Consider the following 18,570-nt stretch of genomic DNA (forward strand, 5'->3'; position numbering starts at 1 on the left):
CAGGCCCCCCCTCCCTCCCTCTCTCTGGTGTCTGAGCGTTATTGTGTAGGACGCTGAGCTCTGGCTGTGCTTCAAGGAACTGATCAATCCTATTTAATAGAATGCACCTCCAACATTCTGAAGCCGAGAAACCTCGTGTGGTTGGTCACTTCTGCTTGTGACGAACCCGGAAGTACGTGATGTCAATTCAGGAGGTGGATACAGAGAGCAGGAATGCCTCATCTATGCAGTCAGCTTCAGAATGTTGGAGGTGCGTTTTATTATATAGGATAGGCTCCACTGTGTTAAGTAAAAATAGTGTGCATCAGTGCATTAACACAGTATAGTAAATCTAGCCCTTAGACTCAGGGGCGTATCTGCGTGGGGCCTCAGGGGCCTGGGCCCCCGCAGATTTCGCCCTGGACCCCCCTACCGCTGCCAACCCTCCCCCTCCGTTGCTTGCCTACCTTCGCTGGCGGGGGACCCCAACCCCCGCCAGCCGAGGTCCACGTCCTCCTGCCGCTGCCGGCTGCCTCTGGTGCTTTCATTTGTCCATTGAAGCTGGCGCCGATGAAAGTTTCTTTTGAGTCTGACGTCGCTGCACGTTGTACGTGCAGGACGTCAGACTCAGAAACATTTTCTGAGTCTGACGTCCTGCACGTACAACGTGCAGCGACGTCAGAGTCAAAAGAAACTTTAGTTGGCGCCAGCTTCAATGGACAAATGAAAGCACCAAAGGCAGCCGGCAGCGGCAGCGGCAGGAGGACGCGGACCTCGGCTGGCGGGGGTTGGGGTCCCCCGCCAGCGAAGGTAAGCGAGCAACGGAGGGGGAGGGTTGGCAATGGTAGCGGCTGGGGGGAGGGGGATCGGCAATGGCGGCGGCGGCGGCGGGGGGGGGGGGCTATAATGTGCCCCCTCACTCTGGCCCTGGCCCCCCCTACCGCCGCAGTTCAGATACGCCCCTGCTTAGACTGTAACCTGAGAAGCGAAAGAACCAGCATATGCTGAGCTCTTCTATATGTTGAAATCCTTAGCTCCTACATATTGGGCACCGCTAGTCCTGGACACAGATATCGAAACGCTAGCCACCGTCGGACAAGCAATGGTGGTGGAAGATTTGAAGCTAAGTACTTTTTTGATTAAGATTTTTTTAAGGAGCTTCTTTAAACTTCGTTAATAAAGACACAGACGGCTTTTTATGCCGATGAATGAGACACAGTACCTATATAGACCGTTGCTCATGAAGCTGGTCTGGGTCAGCTGAGGCATTTTCCTCTTAGTACCAAATAATATATTGTACTTCCCATGTTTATGATGTGAGTTTTTTTTGTTATCTTATAGTCTATGTTTAGGTGCCAAAAATGTACCTATTTGGAGACTATTCTATAAAGAAAAGTAGGCACTTCTCTCCCCTTTCTATCCAGCGTCTGCTCCCTTTCTCTCTCCCCTTTCTATCCGTCTGCCCCCTCTCTTTCCTCTTTCTATTCAGTGTCTGCCCCCTCTCTCTCCCCTTTGCATCCACAGTCTACTCAATTTCTCTCTCTCTCCCCCATTTCCATCCAGCATCTGCCCCTCTCGCTCCCATTTCCATCCAGTCTGCCCCTCTCTCTTCACTTTCCATCCAGCATCTGCCCTCTCTCTCTCCCCTTTCCATCCAGCATCTGCCACCTCTCTTTCCCCTTTCTATCCAGTGTCTGCCCCCTCTCTCTCTCCCCTTTCCATCCAGCATCTGCCACCTCTCTTTCCCCTTTCTATCCAGTGTCTGCCCCCTCTCTCTCTCCCCTTTCCATCCAGCGTCTGCCCCCTCTCTCTCCTTTCCATCCAGTCTGCCCCCTCTCTCCCCCTTTTATCCAGCATATGTCCCCTCTCCCCCTTCCATCTATTGTCTGCTCCATCTCCCTTTTTTTTTAAACATCTGTTTATTTTGTAAAGCTTTACCATATACATCAATCATGCTTACTAACATTTCAATCAAATTATTGCAAATAGACAACAACTTGAACCCCGCCCCCCTCCCCCCTTCCCCCCTCAGGGTATCTCTTATATGAAAATCTCCCCATTTGTAGTATCAGCACTGTAAGTCATTAATATATCAACATCATCTTGACAGTCCCCGCCACTCTGCATAGGCGGACCATGTTTTATAATATCTTACCATACCCCCCCGCCTCAAAGCAGTAAGTTTGTCCATTATGCAACAGTAGTCCACTTTAGCTAGCACTTGATCCACCGTGGGTATCGTCTGCTGTTTCCAATGTTTTGCAATTAAAGTCCTGGCTGCAGTAACAATGTAGGCTAACAGTCCCGAGCAAGGAGCTCTGCTCACTCCCAGTGGAGTATTCAGCAGACATAGGCCAGGGTCAAACCCCACCTCTATCCCCAGACCACTGTGCAGTCTATGCTGTAGATCCGTCCAGAACTGCTGAACCAGTGGGCAGTCCCACCACACATGCCAGAAGGTGCCTGTTGCCCCACAGTTTCGCCAACAGGCTGCCGACCCATTTTTAAATATACGGGCCAGCCGGCTTGGGGTCAGGTACCACTGATACAGCATTTTATGGCCGTTTTCCAGCAAGGGAGTAGCCACAGAAAATGTCAATAAGCGTTTGAATATTCTTTTCCAATCCCCCTCCTCATATGATCTACCCAGCAAAGCCTCCCATTTTTTAATACATTTGGACAAGGGTTGGGTCTTATGTAGCAGGGCTCTATAAATACGTGATATCCCCCCACGTCCTTCTCCTGATCTGATAGCTAGTTCAAGCTCCGTGGGCTCTAGGGACAGGTCCTCCCTCGCTTTTTCTGAATAAAATCTCCAATTTGCAAATAAAAAAACCTGTCCCTATCTCCCAGGCCAAATTCTTCTTTTAGGGTGTCAAAGGAGTGGCACTTCCCATCCTCCCAGATTTGCCCAAGAAGTCGCAGGGAGGACGCCGACCACTGCCCATAAATTCTTTCTGCACGGCCAGGTGGGAAATCAGTTGCATAGATGATGGGGGTGGTCAAATGATAGTTACGTCCTGGAAACCAGGTTGCTCTACACTTTATCCACTCCCCCAATACTACCCTCATCTGACCTTTCAAATCCGATACCAGGCTTCTCAGTAGCGGTAAAGGTAGCCATCCCACCGCCCAAATTGGTACTCCCTTCAAATCCCACTGTGCTGCGTAGGTCCATAGTTTAGTCAGGCCCTTCTGAACATTAGAGAGCATTTGAAATAAGGCTGCCTTGTAATATAAGCCAAAGTTGGGTACTCCCATACCCCCATCCCTCCTAAGTTGAAACAAAATAGAGCGAGCCACTCGTGGAGGTCGTTTATGCCAGATGAAGGCGAACATTTTCTTATTAAGTGTACGAAAGAATGTTTGCGGTATGGGGACTGGCACTGCCATGAATAGGTATAGTAATTTAGGCAGCAGTGTCATCTTTACCGCAGCAATTCGGCGCATCCATGACATATGTAACCCTCTCCATCTTTCCAATTCCTGAAAAAGCTCTCTCATCTTTGGCAGATAGTTTTCCTGAAACAGATCCCCTGTGTCTGGTGTCAAATTAACCCCTAGGTATCGAATAGATTTAGCGGACCACTGAAAAGGAAAAGACGATTGTAGTGATTCTTGCATCTCAACAGAGCATTGTATGGGCATGATCACAGATTTTTGAATGTTAATCTTTAGGCCTGCTACCTGTCCATAGTTCTGCACTACCTGCATCACCGCCTGCAATGAGCTCTCAGGATGCGACAACGTGAGTAAGACGTCATCTGCATACAGCATAAGTTTAGTTTCATGTGTCCCTATGCAGATACCCTGTATCGCGGGGTCTGTCCGAATCAGAATTGCCAACGGTTCCATAGCCAGTGCGAACAAGAGAGGAGACAAGGCACACCCCTGCCTAGTTCCCCTAAGTAATGCAAAGGGGTCAGTGACCGTGCCATTGAGCCGCAGCTGACATAGCGGTTGTTGATAGAGCGCCGTGACCCAGCAGAAATACTGCCCACTAATTCCTACTCTCCGCAGCAGTGCAAACAGAAAGGGCCACAGCACTCTATCAAATGCCTTCTCAGCATCCAGTGACACAAAGACTGCCGGACAGCCTATCTGTTTGATTCTATCTAAGATATACTGTGCCCTTCTGGTGTTATCAAATGTCTGCCTCATTGCAATAAATCCGGACTGGTCCTCATGGATCAGACGTGGTAACACTTTTTGCAATCGGGTAGCCAGTATTGTGGTTAAGATCTTATAATCAGTCCCTAGCAGGGATATGGGCCGGTATGAGCCACAGCTTTGCGGGTCCTTATGTGGTTTGAGTATTAAGACTACCTCTGCTAGTCGCCAGGAACTTGGAATCCCCGAGACGGACCGAATGTCATTAAACACCCGGACCAAAATAGGGGCCAAAATGGAATTAAAACATTTATAGAACCTATTGCTGTATCCGTCTGCGCCCGGGGCCTTTCCAGTAGGCAAGCCCCTAATTGCCGCAGTCACTTCCTCCAGATCTATCGGTGCCGATAGCATCTCTTGTTCCGTCCCCCTCAGACAGGGTATTTCTACGTTATTCAAATAAGTCTGGGTAGCGTCCTCATCCACCCTTTCCTCTGGCTGATAGATTTTCTGGTAGTATGCGGCAAAGATTCTCCTAATGTCTGCTATTTGATCCCAGACCTGCCCATCATCTGATCTCACCCTATTAATCATATTTCGATTCTTAAACTGCTGCAATTTATAAGCTAGTATTTTACCTGCCTTATTACTGAACTCATAATATTCCTGTTGTGTCCGCTGCATCTGTTCCTTAATAATCTGAAGTTCCAGATCTAAAAGCTGTACTCTAGCTTTATGTATTTCCTCATGCTGACTGGACGTAGCCAGATTTTGTTTAGCCAGCGGCTCTAAGTGTTGTAAAGTGTGTCTCAAAATTCTTTCTTTTTCCCAGTGATCCTTCTGTAAATGAGATTGCAATGAGATCATAGACCCCCTAATCTGTTGGATTATTTGTAGTAAATAATTAGCAGATTTTAGTACACACAGCTTCAGCTTTAGAAATGTTAATTTCTTTCTTCATCTCTCTCTCATTCACCCCAGAATAATTCACTGCTGAGTCACTTTAAAGTTGAAGTAACAAAACATCTGTTTACTCACAGTTTGTAGTTAGATTATAATCAGACAGGCTTATATTTACATATTACTATACATTTGTCTTATCAGCTCCTTCCATGTGCTTAGATGGTAATGGATGCTCACACCACCATAGATCCTCTCAGGTTAGGAGAGATCATGAGCTCCATGTGCTCCATGTGCTGTGTCTGCTGCATCTAAACCCCCACAGGAAGTTGCATAGCTGTGTGACCTCTCTAAGTAATTCACATCAGAGGTCACAGAGTAATCACAGAGAAATAATAGGTGACAGGCAATGCATGTAAAAATACAATACATTCCAACAAACCCCTTCTCATGCATAACTGTCATGCAATTATTTATTCATACAAAGTCCAAGCTTTATACGCAGATTCACAAAATGTTCTCTGGGTAACGGTTTGGTCATGATGTCAGCTGTCATCTCACTGGTGTGACAATAGTGTAGACTGATGACCCCTTCTTTCACCAACTCTCGCACGTTGTGGTATTTCGTTGCGATGTGCTTGGTGCGTGACTGAACCTTGTCATTCTGTGACAGTCGGATGCAGCTCTGATTATCTTCCATTAACTGGATTGGTCTCTTTTCAGCTATTCCGAAATCCAGCAAAAGTTTTTCAATCCACATCAGTTCTCTGCACGCTTCCGATACTGCCACATATTCAGCTTCTGTAGAAGACAAACTCACAATACTTTGTTTATGACTGGCCCATGAAATTTGTACATTTCCATACATAAACACATATCCACTTGTGGATTTATAATCAGAATGATCCCCTGCCCAATCTGAATCACAGTAACATATTAGTTTTGGATTACTATTGGCTGAAATCTTTAATTTACAATCAATGGTACCCTTTAAATACCTTACCATCCTTTTAACTGCAGTCCAATCTGATTTGGTAGGTGAGCTGACCCTTCTGCTCAAAATTCCTACTGCATTTGCTATATCAGCCCTGTATGTGGTAGCTAGATATAAAAGCTTACCTATGGCTGATCTATATTGGATGTTATCTGGTAAAGGTTCTCTTACTGTTTCATCCTTCAGAAAATCAGTGATCATGGGAGTGCTTACAATTTGGGCATCTTGCATACCTAAACTTTCAATAAGCTCATTTATTTTCTGCTTCTGGCTTAGAAGATAAGAACCATCATTTTGTTTCTCAATTTCTATACCAAGATAGTATGACACATTACCAAGTTCTTTTATCTCAACATTCTGGTTTAAACACTTTACAATGTCCTTGTACTCTTGCTCACTTTTGCTTGCAATGAGCAGATCATCAACAAAAGCTAAAATGTATGCATATTGTCCATTTGTGCACCTAGTGTACAAGCATTTATCTGCTTCACCTTGCTTAAATCCCAAATTTGTCAATATTTCATGCAATTTATCATTCCAACATTCTGCACTTTGCTTTAATCCATAAAGACCTTTGTTTAATTTACACACTAGCTGTCTTTGTTTTGTATTTATGAAACCTGTTGGCTGTTCCATGTACAAGTCTTCAGTTATATCTCCGTGAAGAAATGCTGTTTTCACATCAATGTGGTTGACTTGCATGCCTTTTGAGACTGCAATGCTCAGAAGTGTTCTAATTGTCGTGTGTTTCACTACAGGTGCAAACACTTCATCAAAATCTTCTCCATATTTTTGAAGATATCCCTTTGCCACTAATCTGGCTTTATACCTTTCCACTTTTCCTTGTGCATTCCTTTTTAACTTGAATACCCATTTGCATCCTATAGCTTTCTTGCCAGGAGGTAATTTTGTAAGAATCCAAGTATTATTTTTATCCAATGCATCAATTTCTTCTTGTGCAGCTTTATGCCATTCAGCAGCTTCTTCTGCTGGCATTTTCTCAATCTCATCCCATGTTAAGGGCTCTTGAGCTTCTGCTGACTTTGTTAGGTAAGACAGTCTTGGGGGTGGAACACCTTTGTTTTCCCTGGATGAGCGTCTGACAACAGGTTGGTCTGACCTTTCCGCATCCTCTAAATCTGAGAGTTCTTCTCCAATTGATTCCCCTTCTCCAACTGTACTGTCTTCTTCAATGATCCTTTCTGTGTCTGTTTCCTCTGCCTGTTCCTCGTTAGATACAGGTGAGTTGCTTTCAGACATCTGCCTTGGTATGGCATTTATATACACTGGCATGTCTATTATGGTTCTAGTTTCATATTCTGGATGATAAGGCTCATCTGGGATAATCCAGCCTTTATCAACCCTTTTGTTTTCATCAAAATATGTAACATGTCTTATGCCAACAATGCCAGTTTTCAGATTCAAAATTCTATATCCTTTGTGTCCTGGAGCATAGCCAACTAAAATGCCCCTTTGTGTTGTGGAATCCAGCTTATGCCTTCTTTGCTTTGGTACATGAGCATATGCTGTACTTCCAAATGTTCTTATGTGTGACAGGTTTGGCTTCCTACCATGCCATGTCTCATGTGGTGTGCGCTCAGCGCCTTTAGTTGGCATTCTGTTTTGTAGGTACACTGCTGTGAGAATGGCTTCCCCCCATAGTCTTTTAGGGAGATTGCTATCTGACAGCATACATCTGGTCATTTCCACAAGTGACCTAAATTTTCTCTCTGCAACAGAATTTTGCTCTGGTGTATAAGCTACTGTTGTGATATGCTGAATGCCTTCTTGTTCTAGAAATGTGCGCATGCTTTGTGAAGTGAACTCACCACCATTGTCGGTCTGAAGAACCTTTGGTTTTCTTTCAAATTTATTGCTCACCATGGCTACGTATTTCTTCAGCATGTCTGTGACTTGACTTTTCTCTTTCAGCAAATAGGCCACACAATATCTAGAGAAATCATCCAAGAATATTAGCACAAATCTGTTATTTCCCAATGATGGGATATTAAACGGTCCACATAAGTCACTGTGTATTAAGTCCAGCACTTTATTACTCCTATTTCCTGTGTATGCAGGAAATGAGGGTCTCACACCTTTTTGAGTAACACAGTCTATGCATTTCTCCATTTTACCAGCATCTGCACTTATCTGAATGCCAGTGGCCAGTTGCTTACTGTAAAGATCCTGGATCACCTTAGAATCACGATGTCCCAGGCGGCGGTGCCAGATTTCCAGACTACATTTTCCATCATTCTTCCTTACTTGCGCCAGATGTGAGGCTTCACCTGAAATGTTCAGCTTATAAACATCATTATGCATAAAAGCTTCAGCATACACTTCATCATTTTTAGAGATTGTGCACTTACTGTTTTCAAAATGAATCACAAATCCCTTCTTATCTAATGTAGATACACTAAGCATATTGCAAACTGCTTGGGGAATATACAAGACATCACTTACAGGAATTTCTTTAACTTCATTAGACACTTTGCATTTTAAGAATCCAATACCTTTTGCTTGGATCTTAGCAGTCCCTGCGTTTGCAGTTTTAAGAATACCTTCCTCTGGACACATTTCCTGAAAGAAATCCTTACAATTGGTTAAATGGCATGTGCTCCCCGAATCCAAAATCCAAGTACTTTCATTTGAATTTATTATTTACCATAGTCAAAGATTTTTCTGCCATTAGAAAGCCCTTGTGTTTATCTTTGTCCTTCATACATTTCCTGGTTTGAAAATTCTTTTGTTCCATTGGCTTAGGTGAGCTAGAGGGAGTGTTTTGTGTTTCCTTACACCATTTAGATACATGTCCCTCCTTTCCACATGAGTAGCAAATCAGCTTGCCCTTGGGTGGAGTTTTCCCATAGCTCCGCCTTCCTCTGTTCTTTGCCAAGAAATTTGTTTCATTTCTCTCTGACTTGCTTTGAGAACACATCTCCTCAGAATCATTTATTATGCATTCCTGCCTTAGTTTTGATGTTGTCTGTTCAAAAGATTGCCCTTCAATGGCCTCATTTACAGACCTAAAAACATCAAACTTCTTTGATAGTGAGGTAAAAAGAAATGCTCTTTTCAATGCATCACACATGGGAATTCCAGAAAGTTCTAGCTTTTGAAATGAAGACATAAGATGCATAATGTGATCATTACATTTACTTTTATCCCTTAATTTGGTTTCATTCAACTCTGCCAGCCAAATTGGTTGCTGCTTTGCATATGTAGTTGCATACATAGTTCTCAGTTTATATAAAATGTCCTTTGGTGTATCTTTTCCCTCCACTAATATGGCTTGTTTCTCTGAGAGAGCTTCCAAAAGCATGCACTTCACATAATAGTTTGCATTGTCCCATTCAGCCATATTTTCAGCTGTTCTGTCTTGGTCTAAGCATATATGTAATCCTTTTGCTCGAAGGAGACATATGAATCTTAGTTCCCACTGCCGATAATTAAACTCAGTTAATTTAGGCACCTTGAGAGAATAGAAAAATGGTGAATTTCTTCCCTCAGCCATTTTCTTAGCCTTCTGTCTGCTGTGTGGGGGGAGAGAGAGACAGACTGAATCTTTCCTTTAAAACTTAAGAGAAAAAAATGTGGCCTTTTTTTTCTGCCTGGTAATATTTCTCTTCTTTTTCAATTCCTGGCCCTGGGCCCATAACCCTTTTGTTGGATTATTTGTAGTAAATAATTAGCAGATTTTAGTACACACAGCTTCAGCTTTAGAAATGTTAATTTCTTTCTTCATCTCTCTCTCATTCACCCCAGAATAATTCACTGCTGAGTCACTTTAAAGTTGAAGTAACAAAACATCTGTTTACTCACAGTTTGTAGTTAGATTATAATCAGACAGGCTTATATTTACATATTACTATACATTTGTCTTATCAGCTCCTTCCATGTGCTTAGATGGTAATGGATGCTCACACCACCATAGATCCTCTCAGGTTAGGAGAGATCATGAGCTCCATGTGCTCCATGTGCTGTGTCTGCTGCATCTAAACCCCCACAGGAAGTTGCATAGCTGTGTGACCTCTCTAAGTAATTCACATCAGAGGTCACAGAGTAATCACAGAGAAATAATAGGTGACAGGCAATGCATGTAAAAATACAATACATTCCAACATAATCACTACCTTCAGGCTTTCCCATAGAATTTCTGATGATGTTCCCGGGATATCATTAAACTGCAAGAATTCCCTAAGTTCTCCTGTAATGCGCTGAACATTTTTAGGATCGTCCAGCACACCATCAGGGAACTGCCATCTCTTATGCCTGTCATTCACTGGGAAGCCCCGGAGTGTTAGAGAGAGGGGAGCATGATCTGACCAGGTCCTTGTGTGGATCTCTACAGATTCTGCCTGTAGGGCTACTCCTGCGCTTCCCATCCACATATCTATTCTCGAGTAGGTATCATGTGGGGCAGAATAACAGGTATAATCCCTTTCCCTACCATGTAATAGTCTCCATATATCTACCACGCCCCACTGATTCAAGAATTGGATCAGCCTGTCTCGATCTGGTTGAGCATAGTTAGCTATCCCTTTTGAGTTGTCTAACTCCGGGTCCATCGTCAAATTAAAGTCCCCTCCAATCAAGATTTCCCCTTGCACGTTTCGTGAAAGCTGAGTACTGAGGGATTCATAAAATTCACCCTGTGACTGATTAGGTGCATAGATATTTAATAAAGTATATGTGTGCTGCCCCAGAGTCAATACCACCAACACAAACTTCCCCCCTGGATCCTTCTTCACAGCCTGTATCTCCCAGTTACGTCCTTGCTTCAAGAATATTCCTACTCCCGCTGTTTTTACAGGTTGCCTATTAGAGGCCAAATACTGGTGTGGGTACTTAGCATGTTGTACTAAGTGTTCATGTCGAAGCAGCAGATGCGTCTCCTGAACAAACAGTACATCCGCATCCACTCTCAGTGCCTCCCGAAACAGCCTTTTACGCTTTATAGGGGAATTTAGGCCACGAGCATTAAATGATAGGCAGGTAAGCTCTGTCATGGTGGCTTAGCATATCTCACCCAAAAATCCAGCTCAGGGGACACCCCCTGCCTACAGTGCCTATGTATAATACTAGCAGTGTCATGAGATACCCCATACCCCACCCTCCACCCATCCTCCCACCCCCCACCCTTATCTAAACGATGGGTCAACTTGATCCCACCACCAAATTGTGAGAACGGTGACCAACCACACCCAGGGTATGTTCCATACTTCCCCATACATTCATATACAACCACCTTCTTATCGCCTATAACTTCCCCCAACTTGAGAACCTCTATTCATACAGACCACAGCAATAGCTTATGTAATATCATAGATCAAGCTACCAACGTCAAGTAACATTATTTTGTGATGATGGTAGTTTCTTTTCGGAATGCTGTCTGGTGAGGCGTCCCTTGCCTCTCGCCACTCTTGTCCACCGCTGTCTCGCCGGTCGTGAGGTCGCCTCCGGTCTACCTTGCTCCGCCGTATCCTCCGCGGGCACCTCTACCTCAGGCCACGTTGCACGTGCTTCCTCAACATTTGATACCCGGCTCCATTTTCCATCTTGGTTGTAAGCAAGAGCAAATGGATGCTGCCATCTATAAGTAATCCCTTTATCACGCAAATATCTGGTAAAATTCTTCATCTCCGCTCGTCTCTTTAAGGTGACTGGGGCGAGATCCTGATACAGTTCAATAGGTAGGGAGTCCCACTGCAGCGCGTCTATTTTCCTTGCCTCACGGAGAATTGGTTCTTTTACTTTATAGTCTGAAAAGCAAGCAATGATGTCTCGAGGCATATTATTTTTCATACGCGCCAGTGTTCTATGCGCTCTGTCCACTTTAATCGTTTCGGGAGCCACTTCAAGGCCTTCCACCGATAACAGCATACTCGCTATTTGCTGTGTAATCCGCTCACAGTTCAGGTATTCCGCCTGCTCCGGTATGCCCCTAATGCGAATTTTGGATCTCCTTCCCCTGTTTTCCAGGTCTTCGATTTTATCACTGAGCGATCTGTATTGCGCCTGTTGCTCCTTCAATGCTGCTTCCACATTGCTCAAAGCTTCCTGCTGCATCTCCACGTGGTCATCGAACTCGTCCACCCGGCGGCCTATTTCTGTTATTTCACCACGCAATTCAGCTGCAAGGGTAGCGAAATCATCACGGACCCCCTGATATCCGTTCGGATCACATCGAGCATGGCCCAGAAATCCTTCGCTGTGAGTTCGCTCTCCGTTGCACTCTCGTCGGGTGGTGCACTTTGGCCCTCCGTGATATTTTTGCCTCGCTCCTCCACAGGCGCCATCTTGTCTGCCATCTGCTGTGGCCGATACTAAAATTCTTTGAGGGATTTACGGGAACCCGCTGCCTCTTTTCCAGCCATCCTTGCGTCCCGCAAATCTCCTATACTCGCTCGTCGGGTCTGCACTTTTCAATGTTGCCCAGGGTGGTTATATGAGATCGATCTTCTTTGCTGGTGTGTGGAGCTGTTCTCTCACACCACCATTGCTCAGCATGACGTCACCGGAACCCCATCTCCCTTTTCCATCCAGTGCCTGCCCCCTCTCTCTCCCCCTTTCCATCCAGCATCTGCCCTATCTCTCCCCTTTTCCATCCAGCATCTGCCCCGTCTATCTCCCCTTTCCATCCAGTATCTACCACCTCTCCTCCCTTCCATCTGGCATCTGTCTCCTCTCTCCCCCCTATATCCAGTGGTTGCCACTTCTCTCCCCCCTTCCATCTAGCTTCTGTCCCGTCACCCCTTCATCCCTCCCCTGTCCCCTACATCCAGCGTCTGCCACCTCTCTCCCCCTTTCCATCTGGCATCTGTCCTTTCTCTCCTCATCATCCAGCATCTGCCACCTTTCTCCCATCCGTCATCTGTCTCCTCTCTCTCCCCCTTATCCAGTGTCTCGCCCTCCTCTTCCCCCATCCAGTGTCTATTCCTCCTTTTCCTCCCTACATCCAGTGTCTGCCATCTCTCTCCCTCTTTCCATCCGGCATCTGTCCCCTCTCTCTCCCTTACATCCAATGTCTGCCACTTCTCTCCTACCTTCCATCTGGCATCTGTCATCTCTCTCCCTCTCATCCAGCATCTGTCCCGCATCTTCCCCTCCTGTCCCCCACATCAAGTTTCTCCTCTTTTTTTATCCGGCATTTGTCCCCTCTACCTCCTCATCCAGAGTCTATCCCTCCTCTCTCCCTATATCCAGCGTCTGTCAACTCTCTCCCCCTAACCCAGCATCTGTCCCTCCTCTCCTCCTTACATCCAGTGTCTGCTACCTCTCTCCCCCCTTCCATCCGGCATCTGTTTCCTCTGTCCTCCTTACATCCAGCGTCTGCCACCTCTCTTTCCCCTTCCATCTGGCATGTGTCCCCTGTCCCCCTACATCCAGTGTCTGCCATCTCTCTCCCCCCTTCCATCTGGTATCTGTCCCTTTCCCCCCCTACATCCAGATCTGTCCCGTCTCTTCCCCTCATCCAGCATCTGGCCCTCCGCTTCTCCCTACATCCAGCATCTGCCATATCTCTCCTTCCTTCCAACTGGCATCTGTCATCCCTCTCCCCCTCATCCAGGATCTTTCTCCCCTCCCCCTACAGCCAGCATCTGCAACCTCTCTCCTCCTTTCCATTCATCATCTGTCCCCTCTATCCCACTCATTCCAGTGTCTGGCCCTTCTCTACTCCCTACATCCAGCATCTGCCACCTTTCTCCTCCCTTCCATCCGGTATCTGTCCCCCCACCCGCACAGCCAATGACTTTCCCCTTTATCAGTCCCCCCCCCCCAACATCCAGCATCTACCCCCTCTCTCCCCCTCCCACCAGGCACCCCCACCACCACTGGCACTCCAGGCTTGCCCCACTCCCACCCAACTGCCATGGCCACCACTTCTGCTACTGCTGTTTCAGCAGTGGCAGCAAAAACAAAGAAAAAGATTGCGGGGCGGAGTTGCACTGTTCCTGCTTGCAGCTGCTGGCTCTGCTCAGAAACAGGAAATGATGTCACAGAAAGGTGGGACCGGCAGCCGAGAGCAGGAACAGCATGGCCCTATGATCTTTTTCTCTGTTTTTGCCATGACTGCTGAGTAGTGGTCAGGAAGGAATGGGGAGCGCCTGGTGTGCATCCTGCTCCCTCCCGATTTCTGGGGGTGTCACTGCACCCATGGCTCCCCCCGTTCTGACGCCTATGCCTGTAGCAACATCTCTACGGATTCTTTTAGAACTTTTAATTGGAACTTTTCTGAAACATCTTTTGTGCAGAAACTAGTTCCAAGGTCTGTACAAGCTGGCGTTTATGATTTGTTTTCTCTGAAATTCCCCGGAAATTGGTCAAAGGGGAGGAAAAGGTCCTCCCTGTTTCAGTGCTTATTTGCTTGATGTGATTATTCTAATTGTGTTGATTGACATCTGATGCACTGCAGCTATGTCTGCCTGAATCCTGTGACTCCTAATTTATTACCTTCTGCAAATAAAGAGTTAGTATATACGGTAAATATCTATCCTGGGTGACTGGTGTGGGTTTGTTTGATCCTTGCAAGAGTCATGCAAAGACCTGTGAACTCTGTCTGGGTCATTGTGGCCCCAGAGGTGTACAGCACATACCTATACACTTCACCCAAACTCCACTTTTGTGCATATCCACTTGAAAAGTATGCATTATGAAATCATGGTATGTATTTTGCCTCTTGTTGGAATTCTATATGAGACCACTGACACAGTTAAATAACAAAATACTGCCATTTAAACACCTTTCTTCCACCCAAAACTATGCAGTTTTGTTGTAGAATTACCCCAAAGTATCCAAAAAAGGAGTCGTTCTAATTATCTAGCATTACACAATTACGTACTTTCACATTTTGCACTGGTTGGAGTCCATGTTTGATCCGGATTACAGATCATCACAGCTAGGCCTTGTAGTCGAAAGCCCTTCTGGCACTTGACAGACACATTCTGGCCAACGTAAAACTCAGTTTCAGACAAAACAGCATTCTCTGGTATTATCAAAGGGACTGGACATGGATTTGCTGTGAATGAAAATAGATGTTTTTTAAAGCATTATTAAAAATATATTTCTTGGAAAACAAAATAGTTGTTTTTTTTTGTCTGTGTTCTCTCTGTTAGGAATGTGCATTATTTTTCATTTTGTGATGTGTCATCAGTAAGGGAACTGTTTTGTTTTGCTATTTGTTTGTTTTCTTTATGTTTTAATATATGTGAATTTACAAGGTGCACTATTCAATTCAATATTTTCATGGCTTTCTTTCACCCCCCCCCCCCCCGTAAGCCTCTCCTGACCTATCTAGCTTACCAATAACAACAGGAGTACAGAGAGGGGCAGAAGAAATCCCCAGTTGCTCCTGCCCTATTGCGTTCAATTTTAAAAATGGCATCAACAGACTTAAGGCAGATGCTAAAGTATGTGCTGACAGCTCTTTGAGTTTGAGTGGCTGTCAGGACCTACTGTTTTGCTTGGACTGCAGCTGCTCTTTGTTGCCCTTAAGAAGCTGCCACCCTAGGAGACTGCCTATTCTTGTCTTATGGTTGGGCTGGCTCTGAGCAGAGGAGATCCAGAAAGGACTCCAGAAAGAGGGAGAAAATGTTTGTGGATGAGGGGGAGAGAGGGGAAATTTGAATCAGGTAGGACACAATTCTTTTTTTTAATGATGGCTGGAGGAGGGACTGCAGCAGAATTTCATTTTAAAAGTGACATGAAATGACAGGAAATATCATTTCTTATATTGTTTCAAATGACAATAACTGTATTCACCACAAAGGTAAATCATTTTCTGCTGTATGCATATATGAATGTTAAGTCCTACCATGGCTTCATGTAATTAGGAGAAATGAAATCTTACCTGCTTATTTTCTTTCCTTTACCACCACCACCAGATCAGTCCAAAATGTGTGAGTTATGTCCATTGACCAGCAGGTGGCGATAGAGAGTACAGAATTGTGCTGAACTCATAAGGAACCTGTGCAACTCTCACAATTCAGTATTTTATAACAAAGCAGTGGGGACTTGTGACAAAACAGTGGGTTTTAAGCCTATAAAACTGTATTATTTCTCTAGTATGGCCAGCAGGTGGTACATATTTAAAGCTGTTACAGAGAACTGACTGTTCCTTCTAGTTAACACAGATAAGAGGTAACTTGCAGTGATGTGACCAGCTATTTTTTAAAACTTGTTGTTCTGGGCTCTGATTGGCCCAAGAGTTCAAAGTTTAGCTTGGATGTACTGGCTTTTTCTCCAGTCTTACCCAGGGAGAAAAGAGAGAAGGATCTCTTTGCTGAGGCCCTATGAACAGTTATATTTGATAACTTTTGAGCAGCTATATGTCCTGATCTCCCCAGGTACTATTTAGATAGTAAACAAATGTTTAGATAGTGTTATAATTGATCCATATTCAGTTAACGGTTATTATGTGCTGTTTTTGTTCCATCTGTTTTTATGGTTCACTGTTCAATATCTTTTCATGACAATAACCAATTTTAGTTTACTACTTCTGCTTGTCTGGATTGACTAAGAATCCTAGTGGTTTGTGTGTTGGGACTGTGAGTGCTTTCTTGGAACTGTGGGACCACAGGGAGTGTAGCCCCCAGTAACCTAGAAATCAATAGGGATAATTTGAGGGTGAGAGACTCACCCAGAAGCGGTTGGGACCCAGTCGGTGGGAGGAGGGTGCTAGTGTAGAGCACAAGTGGCAGGTGCAGGCGGACCTGAGCTGTGTTGGGGATAGACCATCTATGTGGCTGTGGGGTAGCCCCAGGTGGTTGGCTAGGCGTTTTTTGACAGGACTCTATATTTCTTTTTTTGATTAAAAGATTTCCTTTCATACACTACTGACCAAGAATCTATATAAAAGAATTGAGAGCAACAAGAACACCACCAACTAGAAAGTCTTGACCATTGGGTAAAGGTTGGAAACACTGCTGAACACAAGAAACATAATAGGGGTGGAAGTTAGACTACTCTTGTGGTACTAATGAACAAAAAATTAGCAGGTAAGACCTAATTTCTCCTTCCTTAGAATTATAACCAGATCAGTCCAAAACATGTGGGAAGTACTAAACAGTTTTCTTCTACAGCAAGAACGGAAACGTCTGCAGAAAGAACCAAAGTGCCAAATGATGCCTGTGTAACTGCAAGAGACATATGTCATATCAATCCTATAGTGTTTAGCGAAGGAATGCAAAGAAGTCAATGTCACTGCATTACAGATACCCAATGAAGACACTATAAATAACATAACATAATGATGATACATTGAAACCCTCTGCTCAATGTGCAGCAGTGGCCAAGAAAGCAAATATAATGTTAGGAATTATTAAGAAAGGATCCTTTTTCTGGGTGGTAAGCACCAGGTCTAGAATAGCTCCATCTCATGTTGGTTCTGTTACCCACTGCTGGAACAATTTTTCCTATAGAGAATCCAATATCCATTTGCTTCTAGACGACCCCACAGCTGGAATGTTCCAATCGACGAATGGCATATTAAATCACCTATCAGTAGTACTTCTCTTTCTTAGCTATCTTCTCAATGTCTTCAATTAATCTCTGTCCATTTCTTCTGACTGTGAAAGTGACCTGTACATTACACCAATGTAAATAAGTTTTCCTTTCCCTCTTACCAGTTTAACCCACAGTGCTTCTTCCTTACCCATATGTCCTGCAATTCTGTCATGTTAATATTATTCTTAACATATAATGCCACTCCTCCACCTTTTTTCCTACCCTGTCCTTCCTGAACAGATTGTAGCCAGGTACAACTATATCCCAGTCATAGTTCTCCAAGAACCATGTTTCTGTGACTGCCACTAAATCCAAGCCGGCTTCTATCATTGTAGCCTCTAGATCTAGAAATTTGTTTCCCATACTACGGGCATTTGTATACAAGGCTTTCCAGATGTTACTCTTTTCCCCTTTTCTATAAAGGTATTTGATGTCTTGCCTTTCTGAAGGTTATTAATGACTTTGAGGCTTTTCTCACCCATTCGCAGCAAATTTAGTTTAAAGCCCTCTTTAGTACTTTAGGCAGTCTGTTACGGAAGACACTTTGCCCCTTCCATAAAAGATGGACACCATCACTGCTCAATAGCTCTTGGAAAATCATCCCATGTGTCACGAGTGTGGTCGTGATCCCTCGCTGACTCACCTTATGTCCTGATGGTCAGCTGCTGAGCTGGCTACTGTCTGCATTGTTTCTTTCCTGTGTGTTTCAAGCCTCACTTTGGGTTCAGTGTATTTCCTGTCTCTGTCCTGTTTATAAGGAAGTGGTGCACTTTCATTCAGGGCCTTTGCAATGCCAAAGGTCTCCAGGTTAGTCCGTGTGCAGTGAAGCACTTCTGCCTTGTTCATAGTCTGTGTGCCTGTGGGCACTTCTGTCTTGATTTCTTGTTGCCTTGTTCATAGTCTGTGTGCCCATGAGCACTTCTGCTTCTGTTCTTCTCTGTTTGTCTGTGTGGGTCTGCTTTGTGTCCTGCCTAGTCTGCCTTGCTTGTTCTAGTCCCCTCTACCTTAGCTTCAGCCTTAGTTCTGTTGTTTGTCTGTGTGGGTCAGCTTTGTTTCCTGCTGGTGTCTGCCCTGTTTGTCTT

General features: G+C 44.7%; 1 protein-coding gene across 3 annotated transcripts in view; it reads right to left on the reverse strand.

Annotated features, from left to right (window-relative positions):
* Positions 1-18,570, reverse strand: part of SVEP1 (sushi, von Willebrand factor type A, EGF and pentraxin domain containing 1) — a 538,231-nt gene that overhangs the window by 47,332 nt on the left and 472,329 nt on the right. For all 3 annotated transcript variants that reach the window (XM_030193745.1, XM_030193746.1, XM_030193744.1), the window contains one exon: positions 14,826-15,002. In XM_030193745.1, the coding sequence (XP_030049605.1) occupies positions 14,826-15,002 (177 nt within the window). The remainder of the gene's footprint in view (positions 1-14,825; positions 15,003-18,570) is intronic.

This window comes from Microcaecilia unicolor, chromosome 2 (genome assembly GCF_901765095.1).
Source record: "Microcaecilia unicolor chromosome 2, aMicUni1.1, whole genome shotgun sequence".
NCBI lineage: Eukaryota > Metazoa > Chordata > Amphibia > Gymnophiona > Siphonopidae > Microcaecilia > Microcaecilia unicolor.